Here is a 25,469-nt window from a genome sequence, read left to right as displayed (position 1 = left end):
GACAGAGGACTCTCTGGCTTACCTTACCAGCCATTCCAACGCTGATCCCTCTTCACGTTCCTGATCTCTGAATATCAGTGTGTCCCAGAGATTAATCCTTAGACCTCTTCTCTTCTCTGCAATCATGGCCTAAAAAGTGACCTTACCTCAGAGCTTAAAATACCGTATTATCTATATACTGATCATTCCCAAATGTGTATCGCTAGCCCACCACTCCCAACTAAGCTACAGTCCTATATTCAACTGCCTATACCATATCTCAACTTAGATGTCTAATGGGCATCTCAAACTAACACATCTAAAATATCTCTCCATTCCCATCTCTGTTAGCAGTAAATCCATCCTTCCAGTTGCTCAAGCCAAAACCCCTGGATTATTAATTTAATAATTACTTTTTCTCTCACATCAAATCCCACATATATGTTGTTGGAGCCAGACTGCCTAGGCTCAAATTCTAGTTTAGTCACTTAGTAGCTGTGTTATCTTGGGAAAACTGCTAAACATCTCCTGGCTTCAGTTTTATCACCTATAAAATGGGGGTAATAGTCCCATGTATCTTACAGGGTTGTTAAAGTAATTAAATGAGTTAATGTTTGCAAAATGCTTGAAACAGAGCCTGCCACACAGTACACACTATCTCTCTCTCTCTTTTTTTAAAATATTTATGTATTTATTTATTTGTCTAGGCTGTGCCAGGTCTTAGTTGTGGCACGAGGGATCTTCGCTGCAGCATGCAAACTCTTAGTTGTGGCATGCGGGATCTAGTTCCCTGACCGGGGATCAAACCTGGGCCCCCTGCATTGGGAACGTGGAGTCTTACTCAGTGGACCGCCAGGGAAGCCCCTGTATTATCTCTTGCATCTGACGACTTCTTACCATCCCCACCTCTACACCCCAGTCTGGGAACTAGCCACCAATATCTCTCATCTGGATTCTTGCAAAAGTCTCCTACTAACTGGTCTCCCTCCTTCAGCCCTTGAACCTTTCAACCAACAGAGCTGCCAAAGTGATTTTTTTAGAAAACAAAAGTCACCGTAAAGTTCTTTAGATATTTTTGCATGTTTGAAAATATTCATAATAAAAGTTAGAAAAAAATGAAAAGTCAGATAATATCATTCCTCTGTTAAAATCCTCTGATCCTTTGCATTTCAGTCCGAGTGAAAAAGGCCTTTACACTGACTGACTAAGCCCTCAAAGTGAGCTCTCTGTTGCCTCTCTGGCGGCACCTCCCCTGTCCCCTCATTCATTCCTTTCCAGCACAGAGGCTTCCGTCTGTGCTCCCTCACTGGGGCCTTTCCACCTGCCGTCCCCCCAGCCGTCCCCTCAGCCGGGAAAGCTCTTCCTCAGACCGCAAGGCTCACGCCCTTGCCTTCTTCAAGCCTTCGCTGAAATGCTGACTTCTCAGGGAAGGGGTTCCCTGACATACCTTTCCAAATAACCACCCACCCACCATCCCTAACCCCCCTTCTCTATTTTATTTTTCTCACAGCTTTTCTCGAAAATGCATTTTAGAAATAAAATTTCTGAAATTTATTCTAGATGCAATTCTCATTTATTCTAAAACGTAATCCCCACGTGCTTATACTGTGTTGCCAACCCAGTGGACATACCCTCTGTATGTTGTTCCTTAAAGTGAAATCATGATTAAGCAAAACTAAATAGATTGCTTACAGCATTGCCTCCAAAATCTTCTTTTCTTACGTGCATATAGATGGTGATGAAACACTGTAGATTCTGGGAGTCTGGTGTCTGTTTTCAGTGTTAAATTCTTCTAAGAGCTACTTACCCTATTGCCCACTCATTTAAAAAGCACTTTTTGAGTCTGGGGGATAAATGTCATAGAAGCAGGAAATGTAGTAGCAGCAAGATTAAGATGCAAAGCCTGCTTTATCCTTGGCATTTATTACCACACCTCAATGGGGCCCCATTAAATAGAAATATCATCCTGAAAAAGGGTGAGAGATGAGGTGAAGACAGGGGTGAAACTACTACGGCTACTGTTACTATGCGATGGACCTATTAACTTTACACACATTATTTAATTTAGTTCTCATAGTAGCAGCCCTCACAAAACTGTCAGCCGTTTATTGACGAGGAAACTGAAGCTCAGAAAGACTTAGTAATCTGCCACACCACACGAGTCGTCCTATGTAGAGCCCAGAGCCAAACTCAGGAGGGTTATCTGATGCCAAAGCCTAGATGCTCTGTTCCTATAGAACCTTGCCTCCGGAGGTGTCAATTCAGCAAACCGGAGCCAAAAAAGGTGGTTAAATGGGCAATTTATACTCTGCCACTCAATTCCTGGGATAACTTAGCATGTCTAATGTTCCATGAACCCAGTCATAGCTGTGTGATGGCAACTCCCTTACCTGTGGACATAAAAAATGGGATGCGGAACTTTCCACTCAACACCCGGGCCCGCAGATTCTGCAGTGTGCTCCCATCGAATGGCAGGGCACCACACACAAGCACATAGAGGACGACTCCGAGGCTCTGCATCCCAAACAGAGAGTACGTACAATTAATCACACCAGAGGAAACAAAAAAGGCCATTATAGTATGTGTATGAAGATAATGGTGAGTCATGCACGAGATAATGGAACAAACTTTTTCTTCTTTTTTTATGAGAAATAATATGGGGCATTGTCAAGGCCAATCATCTTTAGAATACTCAGCATTCTTCTTTGCTTCCAGACATTACTTTTTGGGAACATAACTGGAATTTCTCTCAGTACTCATCCTAGGGAGAAGGCAAGTGGCAACAACAGAAAGAATTTCTGTTCTTGGCAAGGGTACCCATCCAAGCTTGCCCTAGGGATTTTTTTTTTTTTTGCAGATGCAAAGGGGGAGGTTGAACTCTGTGGCTCAGTCCATAAGACAAAGGTTGAAGAACAGACTGCACAAAGAATTGGGAATTCAAAGAACAGGTGATCAATTCTAGTGCAGTACTACGTGTTGTCCAGGATGAGAAGAGCTGTCATCAATCAAGGGTAACTAATGCTACGGGGTATAAGAGAAGGCAGTCACGTACCCAGATGTCCACTTTGGGCCCATCATATTCCTTTCCTTCAAAGAGTTCAGGTGCAGCATAGGGAGGGCTGCCACACCAGGTCTTTAGCAGCTGCCCGGGGGTGAAGAGGTTACTGAAGCCAAAATCTAGAAAGACAAATGGACATAACTCATGTTATCTTTACCCAGTGAATACTAGTTTCTAGTCAATAGAATAAAGGTTCTGGATCCTTAAGTCTGAATATCAAACACGAAAAGAGAACCTTTAGAAATTATATAACCAGCCGCTTAAATTTAAAGTAATAGTGAAATAGAGATACAGATGGGCTGGAATGCAAAAGACATATGGTTAACTAAAAGTAAATATGATTGGTTTACGTCAGCAAAACCAGCACCGTTTCCTTCATAAATCTGGACTGAGTGAGGTGAGTGGAATTTATTTAAGAACAAAAATAAAATTGGATAATGATTGATATTAAGACCACATCAGAGTCAGTAAATACATGTTAAGTCTACTCACCTGGACCCAGGATTTTCAGATTATTTTTACTTCTTATGACAAACACATTTATGACCACTAGAGATATAGTGAACTTAAAAATTAGACAAAGTGACTTTATTATCATTAAGGTGGAAGAATATGCAACTTATTTACAAACAAACCACGAACACTTACATTTTAACTTCAACTCCTTTTGTGCTTCAACTTCCCCCCCTTCATTTCTCCCCCTCCCACTGTTTGAAGAGAGAGTTGACGGGACATAGGAGGGGTGCGGTTTGGGGAGGAATACTAAGAAAATGAACAAGGATGGCAGGCAAAGGATAGAGTCTCGCTGACTTATAAATACTTTTATGCACATAGATATTTAGATGAACAACGTGCAGGTATGACAGGCTAGAGCTCCCTCCTGACCCCAGGACTACCACATTCCCACAGTCCCAGCAGCTGAAGACTCTGGGCACCTCCCTACTCTCGGAAACTCTCCTCTCTTTCCTAGTTTTACTCTCGTTGACAACTCTGCCTCCTTCTGCTATTTGCTTTTCTTCTTCCTACCTTCTCCAGAAGGTGCTTTCTAGTAAACCATGTGCTGATTTTGACTATCGCTCCTTGCCCTGTATTTTCTCAGGGCCAGCTCTTCTGGTCCCACAGCTTCCACTCTCATTTGTTTGGTAATGATTCTCCAAATTCATATCTTTGGCCCTGGTACCATGCTTAAGTTCCTGACATGAACTTCCAGTACTTGCCTGGGAAGAAACATCTCAAACTCCCCATTTTCCAAAATCAAATCTGCTCTTCCAGCAATGTTTCCATGTTCATTCATGGCACTACCTTCGCGCCACTAGGAGCACTGCCATCTTCGTTCCTCGCTCCTTCTCACCTCCATTTCAAACTGGAGGTACAGCTTTTACTGCTTCTACCCTGTAAGTGTGTCTTGAACCTATCTCCTTCTTTCCATTTCCATTCCTCCCACCTCAGTTCATACTCTTATTATCTCTGACCTCGACCGATGCTCTTGCTTACTACCCTCTATTTCATTTCCCTCTAAGCCACCCATTCATAGCACAGTGAACGTGACACAAATCACATCGTGCTGCCTCCTTGCTCGAAAACGTTCGGTGGCTCCCTTCTGCTTACAGAACAGTCTAGCTCTGGTAGCATTGTCACTTGAGGTCCTCATGACCCAGCTCCACCCAACCTTTCCAACTCACTCCTAGCCATTCTAGCAACACTAGACTATGCACAGCCTGTGTTTATGTGCCTCTCTTATGCTACTTACTCTCTGTGCCATGCTTTTTCCCTTCCTTGCCACATTTGAAAAAGCACTCATTTTCAAGGCCCAGTCAAATATTACTTCCTGTATGAAGCCTAAACTGACTCCCACCACAAAATACCATGCCAGTGGCTTCCTCCTCTGTGCTTCCGTGGTCCTTTGCTTATACCTCTACAGCCCAATTACAACTCTGCCTCATGCTATACTTAGTTGTATTATGTGTTTATACCCTCCACTAGTTAGTAAATGGGAGGGATATCGTTTTATTTATTTTAGTCTCCACACAGTGTTTTCATACATAGCAGGGACTCAAGAAAGGGTCACTAAATTAAACTGCAATAAAACTGCAATAAAATCACTGAGCCAATCCTCTTATCACCTCTTGGCTACTGGAGCCTTTTCATACTGACTGGCAGCTGGCCAGCTACTAGAGCCTCTACCTCCCAGCCAGCCCTCCTAAGGTTGTAAAAAACTTAATGATCACAAGGGGCTTAGAGGTCAGAGCCATCATCAGAATCACTATAGCTACTTCAAGGAGAGAAATCCAATACTCTCGTTCATCAATGCAAAATAAATGCCTCTTCTGCCAAGTCTTCCTGAATCTCCTATAAGAAATGTCCTCCACCTACCTTCTCTGCACTCCCTTATTACTTTGTATTCCTCCTTTATTTGGGGTATTTACATATATAAATATCCTATTCTTCTAGCTCCTTAAAAATATCCTATCTCTCTAGTAGAGGTCTACCCCCTCTCTCCCTAGTTCCTTAAAAATACCTGTTTCATCTCTGACTCTCTCACATTACCTAGCATACTGTTTAATTTAAACACAGTAGGTACTTAACAAATGTTGACTATGAATGCAACTGCAATTAAAGCCCTACCAACTAACCTACAACTTTTGAAACCCAGTACTTTTAATTTATAAGTTAAAGTCTGCATGCACTGAAACCTGTTTTTCTTAAGAGACTGGGGATAGGTTGCTAAAAATCCCAACAAATGAGATTCAGCAGAGCAGGTATCTTTGGGAATTATCTAGAAAGAGGGCTCTTGATATATCTTTTAATTGGTTGGCAAAGACCTGCACCAGGTCCTTTCCCACGACTAGCCTTCTCTGCACAGCGAGGAAGACATGCTGATGGAGTCTGTAATAACTAATGGACTCTGACACTGGTGTGACTGGAGAGCAAAGTCCAGAAGAGTCATGGAGTATTCTGCTTGTGTTTTGAACGGAGAATGCAACAGGGCAGGCAATGAATTAAAACCACTTGATTTTTTTTTTTTTAAATAAATTTATTTATTTATTTTTTGCTGCGTTGGGTCTTCGTTGCGGTGCACGGGTTTCTCATTGTGGTGGCTTCTCTTGTTGCGGAGCACGGGCTCTCGGCTCGCAGGCTTCAGTAGCTGTGGCTCGAAGGCTCTAGAGCGCAGGCTCAGTAGTTGTGGCGCACGGGCTTAGTTGCTCCATGGCATGTGGGATCTTCCCGGACCAGGGCTCGAACCCGTGTCTCCTGCATTGGCAGGCGGATTCTTAACCACTGGGCCACCAGGGAAGCCCTAAAACCACTTGATTTTAAAACTTCCTAATAAACAGCTTAAAGTATATATGAAATCTGTCATTTTGAACAATGAATGCTCTATCTACAATTAGTAACCTTTCTATGCTTTTACTCTGTCGGGCAGAAAAAGGCACAGACTTCATGGCACGAGCTTGTTTTTTAATCTACCAAACAGGAAATCTTTACAAAGGAAACAATATTAAAGGAAACCATCTTCAGCGATGGTTATAGGCTTAGATTGCTATTAGGTGCTTATATGAGAAATGAGTGTGCAAGAATGAATGACATGATCAGAGCCTGACATCTAGAGATGCCACATCGGGGGAAACACCTGCTTCCACAGCATGTTACAGCCACACAGCTGCGTTCAACAGCTAGACCCAATGACCGAGAGCAAGATTCAGTAAGATTCAACAAGAAACCCCCCACCAGCAGCTCGCTCCTATTTCCTATTACAGAGTAAGCAAAAACCCTTTAGTCTTGTAAACCTGTCATGGGGTCTCCTCTAATCATTCCAAGTATTGTTCTTACTCCTAACCCTAAAGTGTTGCACATTTAAGCAAAATTTGTTTTGCCATGCTTGCTATGACACTTGTTGGAATGGACTTGTTCATCTTATTTTGGCTCAGCAGCTGAGCCAAATGTCTTTCAGTCTTTACTAAAGCTTCTTATTCCTAATGTCTCTTTCATGGTCTTTAAGTTCCTCCATTATCTTCACTCATGTATTTAACATGTATTTCTGGAACCTTTCCAATCAGTAGAGCAATGTGTTGGTTCCTATGAAAGAATGAAAGGCAGAAAAGATACGTTCCTATGGAAGGACTTAAAAAGAAAGCAGAACTTAAGGTGAGTGGATTGGAGCTGGAGAAGCAGAGGGGGATGTGGAAAGGGTTTTCTAAGTGGTGGCTGGGCAAAAGCAGAGTAAAGGCAGATCACTTGGAACTAGTGTGCTAAGTTGAAGCAACAATAAAGAAACTGCCCTGGGTATGATGTAGGGTTCACCAGAGGCATATGGCAAAAAATAACGTTACACAGTAGCAACAGGCCAGACAAAATATAGCTTTAAATGATAGAACAAGGACCCTAGATTTCACCATGTGGACTTTTCTTTCTTTCCTTTTCTCCTATTTTCCCCAAATTTATGAATTTTATTAGATTTCAGATACAAAGAATTTGATTATGAATTAATTATAATCTTTGGTTCCTGGCACACTCTCACCATTGCTCCACATGCGGCCTGCTTTTATTTAGACTTCTCTTCTATAGCCTTATTATATAAAATTCACCCATTTAAAGTGTACTTTCAGTGGTTTTTAGTGTATTCATAGAGTTGTACACCATTACCTCAATCAATTTTAGAACATTTTCATCAACCTAAAAAGAAACCCTGTACCAATTAGCAGTCACTCTCCATATCTCCCCCCTCAACTCTCCCACCAATGCCTCCGCCCTAGACAATCACTAATCAACTTTTTGTCTCTATGGATTTGACTACTCTGGACATTTCATATAAAAGGAATCATACAATATGTGGTCTTTTGTGACTGGCTTCTTTCAATTAGCATAGTGTTTTCAAGGTTCATACACATTGTAGCATCTATCACTAGTTCATTCTTTTTTTACTGCTGAATAATATCCCATGGTATGGACACACCACATTTTATGTATCCATTCATCAGTTGATGGATATTTAGGTTGATTCTTTTTTTTTTTTGGTACTATGAATAATGTTGCTATGAACATTCACATAAGTTTTTTTATGGATGTATGTTTTCATTTCTCTTGGGTATATACCTAGTAGTGGAACTGCTGGGTCATATGGTAACTCCATGTTTGGTCTTCTCAGGACCTGCACAAACCGTTATCTGAAGTGGCTGCAACACTTTACATTTCCATCAACAATGTACAAGAGTTCCAATTTATCCACATCCTTCCCAACACTTTTTTTTTTTTTTTTTAAATGTTTGGCTGCATTGGGTCTTCGCTGCTGCACGTGGGCTTTCTCTAGTTGTGGCGAGCGGGGGCTACTCTTTGTTGAGGTGTGCGGGCTTCTCATTGTGGTGGCTTCTCTTGTTGCGGAGCACAGGCTCTAGGCCCGTGGGCTTCAGTAATTGTGGCGCATGGGCTTAGTTGCTCCGAGGCATGTGGGATCTTCCTGGACCAGGGCTCAAACCTGTGTCCCCTGTGTTGGCAGGCGGATTCTTAACCACTGTGCCACTAGGGAAGCCCCTTCCCAACACTTATTACTATCTTTTTATATATTTTAAATTACAGCTATCCTGGGTGGGGGATTGGTTTTAATTTGCATTTCCCTTATGGCTAATGATGTTGAGCATCATTTCATGTGCTAATTGGCCATTTGTATATCTTCTTTGGACAAATGTCTATTCAAATCTTTTGCCCTTGGGCTTCCCTGGTGGCGCAGTGGTTGAGAATCTGCCTGCCAATGCAGGGGACACGGGTTCGAGCCCTGGTCTGGGAAGATCCCACATGCCGCGGAGCAACTAAGCCCGTGAGCCACAACTACTGAGCCTGCGCGTCTGGAGCCTGTGCTCCGCAATGGGAGAGGCCGCGACAGTGAGAGGCCCGCACATCGCAATGAAGAGTGGCCCCCGCTCTCTGCAACTGGAGAAAGCCCTCGCGCAGAAACGAAGACCCAACACAGCCAAAAATAAATAAATAAATAAATAAATTTATTTTAAAAAAAAATCTTTTGCCCATTTTTAAATTGGGTTAACTTTTTATTATTGAGTTGTAAGAGTTATTTATATTCCCTGGATACAAGTCCGTTGATATGATTTGCAAATATTTTCTCCCATTCCGTGGATTATCTGTTCACTTTCTTGATAGTGTCCTTTGATGCACAAAAGTTTTCAATTTTGATGAAGTCCAATTTATCTAGATTTTCTTTTGTAACTTATGCTCTCGGTGTCATATCTGAGAAATCATTGCCTCACCCAAGGTCACAAAGATTTACCCCTATGCTTTCTTCTAGAAGTAGTTACTTATGTTTAGTTATGCAGTGAGCACCCCTGAACCCACCACCCAAATAGAAAACTGCTATCTTAATAATTACATCTAATCATAAGCACTACCCATCCCATCCCCTGTCCTCTTCCAACCATTGATTTTCAACCCTGTGTGTACATCAGAATCACCAATGTACTTAGAGTGATCCACAAACCTTACTTCAGACCTACTGGATCTCCTGGAAATAATTTAGACATCTGAATGTAAACAGATAAAACAACTGTTTCCAAAGAGGTTTGAGAACCACTCTTACAGTAATGAGTCATTAGAACCTCTGGTACGGGCAGATGCAGTAAAACTAACCTGAAAGCAAGACTAGATTAAGTGTGACGTGAAGTAGAAGGCCTGTGAGAAACTAGAAATAGTGAAAATGAGAAAGACAACTCAAAAATTATTTTGAAAAAAGACTGGACAGTACTTGAGGACAGATAATAATACATGGGATGAAAAGGAGTGAAAAGTAGAGAGTAGTTGATTTGGGAAGAAAAAAAATTTTTTTTTGGTCATGGATTGAGTTTAAGAAGGGGAAAAGAAATTCAAGTGAAGATGTTCTGATGAAATGAGTTGTAGTAATGAACGGATACAAGTTTTTTGAAAGACTAAGTAGAGAAAAAAGGATGGCTGGGAATCAAGGCTTAGGAAACACCCATAGGTACTTTCTATGCTTTAGGTGCAGGAATAGAAAGAAAAAGGAGCAAAAGGGAGAGAGAAATATATCATTATAAAAAGAAAGCTGAGAGACGAGAAAAACATTTCAAAGAAGGAAAAGGTGGTCTGCAGCATCCATATAATGTCATCCAAGTACTATGCAACTTTCATCTGAGGGAAAACTATATCACATGTAATTACTCTAGAGTAGAAGTGGTATAATTTCCCCTCAGAATTTTTGTTAGTTAATCTGTCTTAATGCTAAGTCATAGGAATGAACTAAGAACATAACCTAGATTCATTCTGAATCATCCGGAATGTCACACTACGAATAAAATAAGGCCTTTCTTACTAAGTTGGATGACAACCAATAAATAATAATTCTGAACTATGAGTAAATTTGTTCAGGGTACTTAGAAACGAGCAACGCGGCCACGCAGCTGAGTGGCAAGGACCCTGGAGAGCCAAGTATCCTGGGCTGCCCTGATTCGTCTCTCTCAGTGCCACAGTTTTCCCTTTGGTGCAGCACTTTGAATTCTGTGGAATAAACAGCCATTTTTCAAGGGACACTCTGTCAAGTGCTGTGTTATCGTACCATGTATTTATTATCTCACTGAGATGAGCGTTATTTTTGTTTTACGTCTGGGAAAGTGAGGGTCATTAAGTAACGTGTTCAAATTTAAAGTTTAAAAAAACCCCCAAAACTTACTAAGCACAAGGCCCAGCCTATAATGCCAGCCTGGATGCCCTCAAAGCCCGCACCCACACTGTGCTTTCAGCATCAGGTATATGTTTATATCGAGGTACATGTACATCCCATAACTATTTCTATACAACTTCCAAATTCCTGAGTTATTATATTCTACTGTTTTTCATTTTCTTCTTGACTGCCAACCCTTTGTTCTGCTTATGTAATTCCCAAAGGCATACAGGGCTTGAGACGTACTGCTTCTTTACAAGTTGCTTTAAAAACAGCGCACTGAAAAGGAGAGTAGGCACTGTATATCACTGAGAAAAGGATGAATTTCTCAGTAAATGGCATAGGTGCATCTGATTTTCCATATGGGAAAAAATTAAATAGGACACCTTCCTCACATCATATCCTAAAATTAATTCCAGGTGGATCACAGACTTAATGTAAAAGGTAAAACTACAAAGTTTTTTATAAAACAATAAAGGAGACTATCTTTATAGCCTCAGGGGATGGAAGGATTTCTTAAACAAGAAAGAAAAGGCACAAATCATAAAGGAAAAGATGGTAAATTCGGTTACATTAAAATTATGCTAAAATGTCTAGGACAGGAAGCACATGAAAAGCTGCTCAACATCACTAATTATTAGAGGAATGCAAATCAAAACTACAATGAGGTATCACCTCACACCGGTTAGAATGGGCATCATCAGAAAATCTACAAACAACAAATGCTGGAGAGGGCATGGAGAAAAGGGAACCCTCTTGCACTGTTGGTGGGAATGTAAATTGATACAGCCACTATGGGGAACAGTATGGAGGTTCCTTAAAAAAGTAAAAAAAGAACTACCATATGACCCAGCAATCCCACTACTGGGCATATACCCAGAGAAAACCATAATTCAAAAAGACACATGCACCCCAATGTTCATAGCAGCACTATTTACAATAGCCAGGACATGGAAGCAACCTAAGTGTCCATCGACAGACGAATGGATAAAGAAGATGTGGCACATATATACAATGGAATATTACTCAGCCATAAAAAGGAATGAAATTGGGTCATTTTTAGAGACGTGGATGGACCTAGAGACTGTCATACAAAGTGAAGTAAGTCAGAAAGAGAAAAACAAATATTGTATATTAACACATATATGTAGAATCTAGAAAAATGGTACAGATGAACCCGTTTGCAAGGCAGAAATAGAGACACAGACATAGAGAACAAACATACAGACACCAAGGGGGGAAAGCGGGGCGGGGGGTGGGAAGAATTGGGGATATTGGGATTGACATATATATACTAATATGTATAAAACAGATAACTAAATAAGAACCTGCTGTATAAATATAAATAAATAAAATTTAAAAAATAAAGTCCGCCTTGCTCAGAACAAAATTATACTAAAATGTCTATTCATTGAAAGATATTTTAAAGAGTGAAATGAGAAATCACGAAATGAGAGAAGCTATTTGTAACCCACAAAACAAAAGACTCATATCCTTATTATTGAAACAAAAACTCCTATAAATCAGTAAGACAGACAGCCCAGTAGAAAAATGGGCAAAAGACTTACTTAAGCAGACACTTCACAAAAAAGGCCAAAGACATGAAAAGGAGTTCAATCTCATTATTAAAGACAAAATTAAAAACTAAAACCACAATGAGATAACCATTACACACTCACCAAACTGACAAAAATTATAATGTGTAATAATACCCAGCACTACACACTACTATACAGAAAGTGGCTAGCTAATAGGGACCTACTGTATAGCACAGGGAACTCTACTCAGTGCTCTGTAGTGGCATATATGGGAAAAGAATCTGAAGGGGAGTGGATATGTGTATATGTATAGTTGATTCACTTGGCTGTACACCTGAAACTAACACAGCATTGTAAATCAACTATACTCCAATAACAAATTTTAAAAAAATACACAGCACTGGTGAAGACATGCAGGAATGGGAACCCTCACACAAACTGACACACCAGTTTAGCATCACCCAGTAAAATCTGAAAACAGACATACAGTACAACCTAGCAACTTTACTCCTGGGTTTATACTCTTAAATGTTTAAGAATGCACATTAATGTTTAAGAATGCAATGTTCATCGCAATTGTTAGTAAGAGCTCCGAACTAAAAGCAATCCAAATATCCATCAATGGATAAAATGGAAAAATAACTTGTGGTATACTTCTGTCATGGAATACTAGAAAGAAATAACGGCGCCACAACTACTGAAGCCTGCACGCCTAGAGCCCCAGCTCAGCAACAAGAGAAGCCACTGCAATAAGAAGCCTGCAGACCACAACGAAGAGTAGCCCCGCTCGCCGCAACTAGAGAAAGCCCACGCACAGCAACAAAGACCCAATGCAGCCAAAAATAAATAAATAAATAAAATTTAAAAAATGGTCCACATCAAAAAATTAATAATAAAAAATAAAAAGGAATAAAGGTATGAGAACTCAGAGCTGCCCTTAGAGAACAGCTAAGGGGGTAGGAACTGGGAGTTACTTGCTGAAACAGGAATCCCAGTGAAGTTTTTGTTGAAAACAGCAATAATCCTAATTGAAGAAGAGCAAACTATGAAGATGTGATATATAATGATAAAGTTTAGAGTTGTAGTTAAAAACAATTTAAAAGTAGTAAATATTTTAATGATATATAATTGCCGTCATAATTTAACAGCAATTAGGTAAAAATGATAAGTAGTTCACTTCATTAAAAATATTAGTATTAGTGTTATACTAATAAAATAACTACTTCTCAGTAACTCATATTAAGAGACAAAGATGGCATACAATATGTTATGGTCTGAATGTGCCCCCAAAATGCACATGTTGAAATCCTAATCCCCAAGGTGATGGTATTAGGAGGTGGGAGCTCTGGGAATCGATTAGGTCATGAGGGTGGAACCCTCATGAGTGGGATTAGTGCCTTATAAAGGAGGCTCCAGAGAGACCTCTAGCCCCTGCCACCATGGGAGGACACACTGAGCAGGCACTAGCTATGAACCAGGAAGAGGGCCCTCACCAGAAGGCAGTCATGCTGGTGCCTTGAGCTTAGACCTCCCAGCCTGGAACTGTGAGCAATAAACTTCTGCTGTTTATAAGCCACCTAGTCTGTGGTATTTTATTATTGCAGCCCGAATGGACTAAGACGCCTTACTCATAGTTTAAAAATCAATTTTTGTCTATACTCTCACTGTCTCCCCTAACTGAACAAGAGCTGCTATCAAAGAACACCACTAAAGAGACTTAGAAAAAAAAAAAAAAAAAAGAGACTTAGATTTTCCTTCTTTTCCTTCCATATGTCTAACTTAAGATAAACAGGCTTGATATACTAGCAAATCAAAAAACATGGACGGCCAGAAGAGACGGGAGGGAAAAAAACTCAAAAAAAATGGGATAGTAAAAAACAGAACAAAACAAAACAAAAAAAACAAAAAAAACACGTAGGTAACTGAGAGTTAACCTAATCTTGGCAAATCTTTCTGATAAATAATCTTAACTCTCCCCTAACTAGAAGATATTTTTCTTTCTGCTTATAACTTTTTAATTATTCAAATCCCAGAGGTAAGAAGCCAGTGGATGGACAGAGCCTAAACATGTCTTTATCACCTCGGGCACTCTGTATTCAGCCACTATTTTCTTTTAGCTTCCCAGAACTACCGTCCTAAGGAATACTAAAGTGCTGCATGGCCCCAGCTCATGTCAGCCCAGGATGGTTCTAACCAGGGGGCACAAGTAAAATAAACTACGGCATCCCAAGCTCACACGGCGGCATCACACGGCGAAGGATGGAGAATGCTGGTGCAGTACAAAGGGAAACGCAGAAGCAGGGCAACGTCCACAAGAATAAAAAACGGGAACAAGAACAACAAAAATAACACAGAAACTTAAGGCAAAGAAGAGAACAGATTCAGTGCATGTTCAAAATGATAAGTATATAAACTCTGTAGTTTTGAAGTGTACTGATAATGTCAAAGAAAGGAAGGGGGGGGGGGGTAAACACCACAGCCCTATCAAGAATTTCTGTGCTCTTACAACAATATGGAAGAGATTAAGTAAATTATGTTATATCTATTTGATATGCAATCATTAAAAATGATTACATGGAGCAGCATAGGGAAAATATTTGACATACCATAAAGGATAAAAACTACATGTAAAATTGTACATACAGTGGCTATAATTATAAAAAGCATGCATAGAAAAAGAAAGAAATGCGTTCAAAATGATAATGATAAGTTTTGGAGGTGAGATTCCAGTTTGAGTACTTCAAAATCTTTTGTTGTTGTTTAAATTTCCTATAGTATGCTTATATTATTGCTTTACTATTCTGTATTAAAAATTTTTGTTTTAAAAATAAAGACTTGAATAATAAGAACTAAAACACTGAGCAGTTAGTTTCAGAAAATTCTCAGGTACAAAGATGCCATAAAGATACTTTATATCCCTTCCTCTTTATTTATCGGCAACAGGAAAAAAATTATGACCTACAGAATCAACATTAAAATGATGAATATTCTAAAGAGTTACAGAAGGAAAGGAAGAAACAAGAGAAGAAACTGGTTGAAGTGAATACTCACACCCACACAACAGAAGCCATATGGGTGGAGTTGTTCTCTTCATGTGGCCTACGGTCATTTATTTCTCCACTCATAAGTGGCTCCTAACATAATTTGTTAAGTCTCTTTTCCAACCCCCAACACCCTGGTTGGTTAGCATTTGTCTGCAGGCTAGAATGGTATCTTACATCCCCTTAATACAGAGCAGCAGACTTTAATTGGAACCATATGTCTGTCTTCTAGGGATGGTTTAAATACCAGAGCTTTACTATCCATTTTGAGACTTGAAATCCTTTGTTCTAGGCAAGATCAGGAGCCTGGGGCTATACGCGGCAGTGATACTGTAGCCCTAAAAGTTAAGTATATCAACAACTGGGTATGTCTATGCGGTAAGGGGAAAGAGGGAACGGGTGGCACGAATTTAAAAATCAGGACAACTGCAACAGGAAATTTTCTTACTTGGTCCACCACCTCAGAGTAATACCCTTGACTTCTTTTTTGGCTGACCAAGGAGCAACCCGAAGCAGATATAACAGATTAGGCGCTGCCTGCAGCCAGTTCCAAATGTTCCCAGTGTCTGTGAAGGTACTACAGTAGTACAGCTACAAGTGGCAGCCAACCCCTCCAGGAGTAACTTGTGCTTCATCTCACTTCCTCGCTGTGATAAGTAAACAGCTTGGAAGTACGGGGCAGAGGAAAAAAGTGAAGTGGGAAAATAATTATTTATCCTAAATAAACCACCTCACCAGAAAATACCGAGACAAGATCCTTCCTGTTTTAAAATCTGAAAGCTTCTGAGGACTCATAACCCCAATGCTGCACTTGCAATTAAAGACAAAGACCACGAATAGAAATAATTTGGGGCCCTGATTAACTTCTCAGTGGACTAATAAGTACGGGGTGTGGGCCACAAGCTGTCAGGTATTCTAGCTAGAAATGACTTGACGAATCAAAGATCAAGACCTGTAAAAGAACACTTTATAAACAGGATTTAGACCGTTATATGGACTGTTAAGATAGAACATGACACGGAAGAGGAACTAACCTTGCTTTTCCTACACAATATTACTAGACTAGAAATCATGTGACCCAAAAGCTTTATTTGGATTTGGACACAAGAGTCAACTGTGTGAATCTCAAAATATTGGTAGTGACAAAGGATGAGTTTCAAAGTTCCCAGGAGTCTCAATATTAGTTTGCTCTTAAAAATGGGTCTGGGAAGTCCTGAAGTGTTTAGCAATCCCTTCAACCTCTGGCTGAACTTCCTAACTAGGAGCTAATAGAGAAGTAATGCCAAAAACTACTGACTCACAGCCTGAGCATTTATACTCAAGAGAAATTCCTTCATGGGAAAAAAAAAAAAAAAATCAAGTAATCAGCTTATTTGGGAAGGGGGGCATTTGGTTTAGTTTAAGAAACCAGGGGAGGTCAGAATTGGAGGAGGAGAGAGATAATATTCAGGAGACTGAAAGAATATATGTACCTTCCTGGTAACGTGTTAGAGAGGTATTAGAGGACCATTCTGCTGCAGCTCCTACTATTGCCCCATATACGGGGCTCTTCCACAGCTATCACTTAACCTTAGCAATCTCCTGACCCTCCACAACTTCCGAGCACCGTGTATCTATACAGCATGATGACTACCTCCGTGGAAAATGAAAGTTTAAAAACAAAAATGCTGGAGCAGCGTTACATTGGTATTTTCAATGAATGACATGTATTTGCCCCCAAAGTTTTAAAAATATCTTAGCAGTTAGGATCACTGAACTCAGCTATTTTTAAATGAGGTAATAAACGAATCCCCTCCACTCTATCATACATAGCACTACCCCAACCCTTCTCATGAAAGGCAAAAACCCCTCGCCAACACGGGATCTTTTCATCAAACTCAGTATTGAGTAGGTGTATAAGGGAAAAGGTTATAATAAGACCTTTTCTATAAGACCTACAAACAATATTCACTGGAATTCTTGAAAACATTAATGCATACTATTGTAATGATGATTCTAAAGTGATTCATATCACTTAGAAAAATAATAGTACAATCATTCAATCAGGTAAGTTTCTAATCCTGATAGGTGAGCACTCTATACAAATTTTTAGTGTGCCTTTTATAGACCATAATGAATCAAGGTCCCCTTAACTTCTCAAAAGAAACTGAAGATACCAAATGGAAATACAGTATATAGTTATAACAATAATATTTTCCAAATTAAAAATTAAGGCACATGGTCTGATAAGCAGAAGGCTACTTTTGCAGAAAAGAAGGTATGATCACATATAAGATTCTCAGTTGTCACCTAGAAACTAAGCAGGCAAGAAAATACTCTCTTAGGTTAAAACTAACAGAATAGAATAAATATAACTCAAATGAGAGGAAACATCTGAACAGTAACCCACCTAAAAGGTAAGGTGTAAATATGCTAATAGGAGTAGAATACGCCCCAAGTTTTTGAGGGACCATTAATGCATCGAGGGGCACACAACACAATCACACATCTAACTATATAATTATATACATAAATTGAGTTTTAAGCACAAGTTTAGGGGCAATTGGTATATAATAGAGGAGAAGGGTTTTCCTGAAAAAGAGTCTATCAAGAGCTCAGAGAATCTCTATCTGATTAAAAAGATCAAGGTCCTATTTGGACTAGAATGTAAAGAAAACTAACCTATTTAATTGTACAAGTACCCTGTATTTTCCAACTTTTTTGACTCTCAAACTTCTTTCAAAGGAATATATTATCCTAAAAACCTTGCAAGAAAGAAATTTTTAAAATAACTTTGTCATTTTTGTGTGATTTATGATAAAGAAGTAATTTAAGTAAAATATTTTATATTAGTACATTATTAAAACGGATTTAAAAGTTCATTATAAATATTTATATTTATCAACAAAATGAAAAGGCAACCCACTGAATAGGAGAAAATATTTCCAAATCATATATCTGATGAGGGGTTAATATCCAAAATACATAAAGAACTCATACAACTCAGGAGCAAAAAAACAATTCAATTTTTTAAATGGACAGAAGATCTGAATAGACATTTTTCCAAAGAAGACATACAGATGGCCAACAGGTAAATGAAAAGATGTTCAATATCACTAATCACCAGGGAAATGCAAATCAAAACACCTGTTAGAATGGCTATTACCAAAAAGACAAGAAATAACAAGTGTTGGTGAGGGTGTGGAGAAAAGGGAACCCTTGTGCCCTGTTGGTGGGAATGTACACTGGTGCAGCCACTATGAAAAACAGTATAGAGGTTCCTCAAAAAATTAAAAATAGAACTACCAGATGATCCAGCAATTCCACTTCTAGGTATTGATCCAAAGAAAATGAAAGCACTGGGAATTCCCTGGCAGTTCAGTGGTTAGGACTCCTTGCTCTCAGTGCTGAGAGCCCAAGTTTGATCCCTGGTTGGGGAAATAAAATCCCATAAGCCGTGTGACGTGGCCAAAAAAAAAAAAGAAAAGAAAAGAAAATGAAAGCACTAATTCAAAAAGACATCTGCACACTCATGTTCACTGCAGCATTATTTACAACAGCCAAGATACGGAAACAACCTCAGTGTCCATCGACAGATGAATGGATTTTAAAATGTGGTATATGTACACAGTGGAATATTATTCAGTCATAAAAAAAGAATATAGGGCTTCCCTGGTGGCACAGTGGTTGAGAGTCTGCCTGCCAGTGCAGGGGACACGGGTTCGAGCCCTGGTCTGGGAAGATCCCACATGCCGCGGAGCAGCTAGGCCCGTGAGCCACAATTACTGAGCCTGCGCGTCTGGAGCCTGTGCTCTGCAACAAGGGAGGCCGCGATAATGAGAGGCCCGCGCACCGTGATGAAGAGTGGCCCCCACTTGCCACAACTAGAGAAAGCCCTCGCACAGAAACGAAGACCCACCACAGCTGTAAACAAATAAATAAAAATTTTTAAAAAAAAGACTATAAAATCTTGTCATTTAAAAAATATTAAATAGTTATATTCACTTTATTTCTTGTTTTTTCTTTTCCATTATGGTTTATTACAGGATATCAAATATACTTCTCTGTGTATACAGTAGAACCTTGTTGTTTATCCATTTTATATATAATAGTTTGCATCTACTAATTCCAAACTCCCAATCCATCCCTCCCTCAGCCCCCTCCCCCTTGGCAACCACAAGTCTGTTCTCTATGTCTGTGAGTGTGTTTCTGTTTCATAGATAAGTTCATCTGCGTCATATTTTAGATTCCACATATAAGTGACATCATATGGTATTTGTCTTCCTCTTCCTGACTTACTTCACTTAGCATGATAATCTCTAGGTCCATCCATGTTGCTGCAAATGGCATTATTTTACTCTTTTTTATGGCTGAGCAGTATTCCAGTGTATGTATGTGTATGTGTATATATGTGTGTGTGTGTATATATATATATATATATATATATATATATATATATATATACACACACACACACATACACACACCACATCTTCCCTATCCATTCAGCTGTCGATGGACATTTAGGTTGCTTCCACGTCTAGGCTATTATAAATAGTGCTGCTATGAACACTGGGGTGCATGTATCTTTTCTTTTCTTTTTTTAAACATCTTTATTGGAGTATAATTACTTACAATGGTGTGTTAGTTTCTGCTGTATAACAAAGTGAATCAGCTATACATATACATATATCCCTATATCTCCTCCCTCTTGCGTCTCCCTCCCACCCTCCCTATCCCACTCCTCTAGGTGGACACAAAGCACCGAGCTGATCTCCCTGTGCCATGCGGCTGCTTCCCACTAGCTATCTATTTTACATTTGGTAGCGTATATATGTCCATGCCACTCCCTTACTTCGTCCCAGCTTACCCTCCCCCTCCCCATGTCCTCAAGTCCATTCTCTATGTCTGTGCCTTTATTCCTGTCCTGTGGGGTGCATGTATCTTTTCGAATTATAGTTTTGTCCGGATGTAAGCCCAGGAGTGAGGTTGCTGGATCATATGGTAACTCTATTTTTAGTTTTCTGAGGAACCTCCATACTGTTCTCCATAGTGGCTGCACCAATTTACATTCCCACCAACAGTGTGGGAGGGTTCCCTTTTCTCCACATCCTCTCCAGCACTGGTTATCTGCAGACTTTTTAATGATGGCCATTCTGACTGGTGTGAGGTGGTACCTCATTGCAGTTTTGATTCTCGTTTCTCTAATAATTAGCGATGTTGAGCATTTTTTCATGTGTCATGTGTGTCAACTATGTGTACCTGAAATACCTTTTTAATGAAGGTACATTAATTTTTCATTTGTAAAAGCTCCAGTCTTAGGAATAGGATTCAGAAGAGAGAATTTTCCAAACTCCATTTTCCCAAGGGTCAATATACATTAAAGTTCCTTAGCCCCTGATAGTTGAGGGTCCTATACCATTTCAGGGTGAGAGCATAAGGGTGAGGCGTTATGATTCCTAGGCTCTACTAGGACCCAAATTTGGGAAAGTCACATGGCCTCTCTGGGTCTCAATTTACTACCCATCAACCAGGGAGGCGTACTGAAAGACTACCTAAACAAAGGGTGTTAGGATCATGACATAAAATTTGGGATTGACACGATGAATATTCGTAACTACTTTTTGTGACCTGTCAGGGACATTCTCAATCACCAGACTACGGAAGGGGTCTCAGAAATCCAAGGTTTCCAACCTTTGTTTTGAGATACAGATATGACTGTATCTTAGTATATTCATACTGGCGGTGAAAGGTCAATAGACTTATGAAATGTTTTAGTTTCTCACTTTTAAAAAATGAAGTAGTCTAGATCTCACTGCATTAAAGGTCAAAAATTTCCACAGTACCTTAAATCCATGCACTGTGGAAATTCTTTCCAAAATGTTGGCTTTGCTGGAGCTGAACTTCAGATCTTTGCTGTCTACTGATTGCCAACTAAAACAATAACACCGGAGTGGAAACCATCTCATGGAGACCATTCTGGGAGTCGACATTTAAAGAAAAAAGTTTCCAACTTCCTTAGGTTAAAAAAAAAAAAGTTTCCACAATTTTCAAAACATTCTCATAACGTCTGAGTATTTCAAATAACTTTGCTTCAGGGAGTAAGCCAGCTACATTTAGGCAATCTTTTATAAATACAGAAATTTCTCTAGTTAATTTTTAAGGACAAGAATTAAAATTCCTTTTAAATAGCAGTGCATCAACCATTAAAAATAAGGCAACACCAGTTTGATAGCTTAATATAATCCATCAATAAGAAAATCTGATTTCTCTATTTCTAAACATATCTCCGACTGGAAGTTCCCTCTTCCTGGCCCAGAGATGTGACTCGTTACCCAGTCCCAGAAATTCCTGCTCTGCTCACATCTCTTGTATTTGTTGCCCTTTTCTTCCTTCCCACATCCACTACCTCCACCTGTATGCAGGATTTTACCATTTCACAGCCTTTTAACTGATCTTCCTATTGCTTTCCTGTCCCCTCTCCCTACTCCCGCCCTTTTTTCCTTATCCACCCTGAATCTGATTTATTTAGCCTGGCATTCAAACAATTTCACAATTTAGTATAAATACCTCCCCTTCCTGCCTTCTCAGGCCTGACTCCCCTCCTCGATCCTTCCCTCTCACCAAGCTTTTCTGCAGATATGCTGTGTGCATTCTACTGCTGCTCATGCTTCTCCAACTCAGCTTCCCACTGTAACCAAAATAAAGCCCCAAATCCTCACCATGTGCACAGGGCCCCACGTGAACTGGCCCTTGCCAGCTCTCTCATCCCATCTTTCCACCCCCGGCCTTATTTATTATCCTCAGCCATGCTAAACTTTCTCTTACCCCCTAAATATGTTGAATTCGCCTCTCGCAGGCCTTTGCCTTGCTCTTCCTTCTGTTTGGAAGGCTCTGACCATCCTGGTTACCCTCCCACAAGTCATTCTATCAGGCTACTCGATATTACCATTTTCACAGCCCTTACGAGAGCTTGTTTATGTGCTTACTGTCTATCTTTCCCCATCAGAATGTTAGTTCCAAGGGACTATTTTATCTGCTGCTGTATTCCCAGTGTCTGCACACAGCAGGTGCTTTACTAACATTTGCTTACTGACTAATCCTACTGGCATTCTCTCCTTGACACCTATCCTTAAAGAATTCTATTCATCCTTTAAGACTCACCTCAAGCGCTATATTCTCAAAAGGGTGTTTCTGTCCTCATCACCACTGTGTAAAGTTCAGATCAACAAAGTTATCGAGCACCTACTATAGAACAGGTACGATAAATGGGATATGCTTACAGTCCCTGAGGCATTTGTAATCTAATGAAATTCTGCAAACTAAAGTGCTTTCTCCATCCTCTGAACTCCTGTGGTAACTGGACTATACGATTGACGTGATAATGAATCATGATGTGCTCTGTAACATCTCTCCTATTGTATCAAACTGCAATTTGGTAGCTGTTGGCCATGCTGTCACCCAGGGATACAATCGATGTGCTGAGAGAGCCATGTTGTGCCTCCCCCATCCCGAATCTGCTCCTTTGTGGATCCTCACACATCTGAGGCACAAAGTGAAAGGTTAGAGACCAAGAATCCTATTCTTTTCCCAGTGCTGAACTCTCTACATGAAAGCGATTTGCATGAGTGCTCTTTATAAGAAATTCAAACTTTTAGCAAGTTAAAGGTGTTTTGGAAACTCTAGTGTTTTCTAAACAAGACATATTTGCATGCCAAGTATGTTGAAATTAAATGATATACGTGAAAATGCCTTGCAAAGTACTTTTTATAGATGTAAAGCATAATTTTGGTGTTATTTAACTTTTCAAAGCTCTAAGCACTTGTTGCCCAAATAGACTGTAAATTCTTGAGGGTGGGAGTCATGTTCTTAGCCTTCTTTTTTCTGTTCCATGATACCGGAGCAAAAAGCCTTTGTTAAGAACAGTGAAGATTATAGATAGCCACTACAAATTCTTCGTTCCAGACTTGGCAACTCTGCCTTTCAGAAATAAAATTCTTTATTCTGAAAACAATCAATGCTTATGCTGGATTACTAATGATAGAAACATCTTTCAAATAATTCTACAGAAGATAGGTTTGTGACCAGCATTAAGAAGAAAGCACTAAAACCAGAAAAAAAAAACAAAGTATTCACCTGGGCTTCATTCTCTCTAGAACTAGCACTAGAACAAAAATTCATAGGTAAGAATTTAATCACAAAAACTCTTAAACAATGGAATGATGTTTAATCTTTTAATATCTGTAACTGAAATTATCTCTCGTGTCCTGGGAACACATATTCACTTGAAGAGGGCTAACATGGGTTTTTATAATAGCTAGATTTTTATAGTAGTACCAAGTATTACATGTAAATTGTCACATTACTTCATACAAAAAGTAAACATAAATTCCTGTAAGCACAGACATCCCCAGAACAACTTATTCATCTACTTTTGAACAGGATGCATAATCTTTTCATCAAAACCACTAGGCAAATATTGGATAAGGAAAACATGAACTCCTTAAATTTCCTGATCTGAATTTTTATTAATTCCAAGTTAATTTGCTACTATAACATATATGATGATTTTTAAAATGAGGTGCTTAAGACTAACAATATTTTAAATAAAACAAAAAACCCCTCTTTTCTCTCTCATGTGTTTCTTTCATATACAGTAGTTCTTTCTTACTGAGATTTATAATAATTCATCAAAAAGACTACTGAAAAGATCAGGGATCTGAAAGTTACTTTCAGCTTTCAGAATAAAAAGTTGATTTCATTACTTATCTGAACTTATCCCATCAGAACCATCCAACCTACCTCTCTAAAATTAGTCATGCTGTAGTCAGCTGCAACTAGAAGTGTTTCTCCCACTGGTCCATTAAGTTCAAAGAAGGCCTGGCTGATGAGAAACGGGTATTCTATCCAATTTATGTGTAGGAAGGGAAGTTCAGGCAATGACTGAGAAACTGAGTAATGATAGCATGTAGGAAAGAATGCAAACAAAGACAATGTCAGATACTGTAGCAGAGCACAAAACTAGAGGTGCTCATTTATTCTTTGCTTTGCTCTGAAAACAAGTAATAAAAATGCAGACTTTAGGTTAATGAAATAAAAATCTTGCCAAAGTATATGTATTAATACACAGAGAGCCCAAGGCTGGCTGTCAGCACCCCTAGGAGTCTGTAATTACACCCCAACAGGTAGAGACTCATATTGTGACTGCATGGGTTTGTTTTTAACTATTAACAAAGAAAAGTATTTAAAAATCTCCTTACCCAAATATTTGTCAGTAGAGTTTCTAAATTCAATTATCATCAACCCCTGCTTTTTAAACTTGGCTTCTCAATGCAAAAACTAAAAGCCATACAAATTTCCCTTAACTAAATCAAAATGATTCTAAGTTCAAAATCAAGAACAAGGAAGCATAAAAATTTTTTTTCTTAGTCTTTGGTCAGTGAAGGTAGAATAAGACTGTAGCAGAAAAAGAGGGCCTTCCTTTAACTCACTACCCTAATCAAAAATCCAAAGAACCCTACAGTAACATTTGTGGTAGGTTGAATAACAGCCCTTCAAAGACATCCTTGTCCTAATCCATGGAACTTGTGGATGTGTTACCTTCTTTTGCAGATGTGGTTAGGTTAAGGATCTTGAGCTGGAGAGACCATCCTGGTTCATCCAGGAGGGCCCAATGTAATCACAAGGGTCCTTACAAGAGGGAAGTAAGAGGATCAGATTAGGAGTGGGAGATGTGACAATGGAAACAGGAGGTGGAAGTGTGATGTAAGGGATGGAGCCAAGGAATGCAGGAGGCCTCCATGAGCTGAAAAAGGCAAGGAGATGAATCCTCCAAAGCCTCCAGATGGAACCAGTTCCACCAATACCTTGGTTTCAGCCCCACAGGATTCATTTCAGATTTCTGGCCTCCAGAACTATAAGATAAACTTGTATTGTTTCATGCCACTAAGTGTGTGGTAATTTGCTACAGCAACAATAGATAATTAACACAACATTTGATTATACTTTTAAGGATTGTGAAGCTTAGTAGGTGTTATTACCATTAATTTAATTGAAACTACAATGAATAATTACAAAAGAGGGTTTGAAATTGTCAGGCCTTTCCACCCTACCCACCCTTCTGAGAACTGTCAGCATCTAGAGAGCTTTAGAGAATATAAAACAGACGTAAGGGCAAAGGAAAAACATGATTTCGT

The 25,469-nt window shown here is 39.4% G+C and overlaps 1 protein-coding gene across 4 annotated transcripts in view; it reads right to left on the bottom strand.

Annotated features, from left to right (window-relative positions):
• SIK3 (SIK family kinase 3) overlaps window positions 1–25,469 on the bottom strand; it is a 244,916-nt gene that overhangs the window by 48,589 nt on the left and 170,858 nt on the right. For all 4 annotated transcript variants that reach the window (XM_036859699.1, XM_036859701.1, XM_036859700.1 and 1 more), the window contains exons 5-6: window positions 3,032–3,156; window positions 2,370–2,493 (exon numbers count right to left, since the gene is read on the bottom strand). In XM_036859699.1, the coding sequence (XP_036715594.1) occupies window positions 2,370–2,493; window positions 3,032–3,156 (249 nt within the window). The remainder of the gene's footprint in view (window positions 1–2,369; window positions 2,494–3,031; window positions 3,157–25,469) is intronic.

This window comes from Balaenoptera musculus, chromosome 8 (assembly GCF_009873245.2).
Source record: "Balaenoptera musculus isolate JJ_BM4_2016_0621 chromosome 8, mBalMus1.pri.v3, whole genome shotgun sequence".
Taxonomy (NCBI): Eukaryota; Metazoa; Chordata; class Mammalia; order Artiodactyla; family Balaenopteridae; genus Balaenoptera; species Balaenoptera musculus.
The sequence above is the reverse complement of the archived record's forward strand: the minus strand, read 5'-3'. Positions and strand labels throughout refer to the sequence as shown.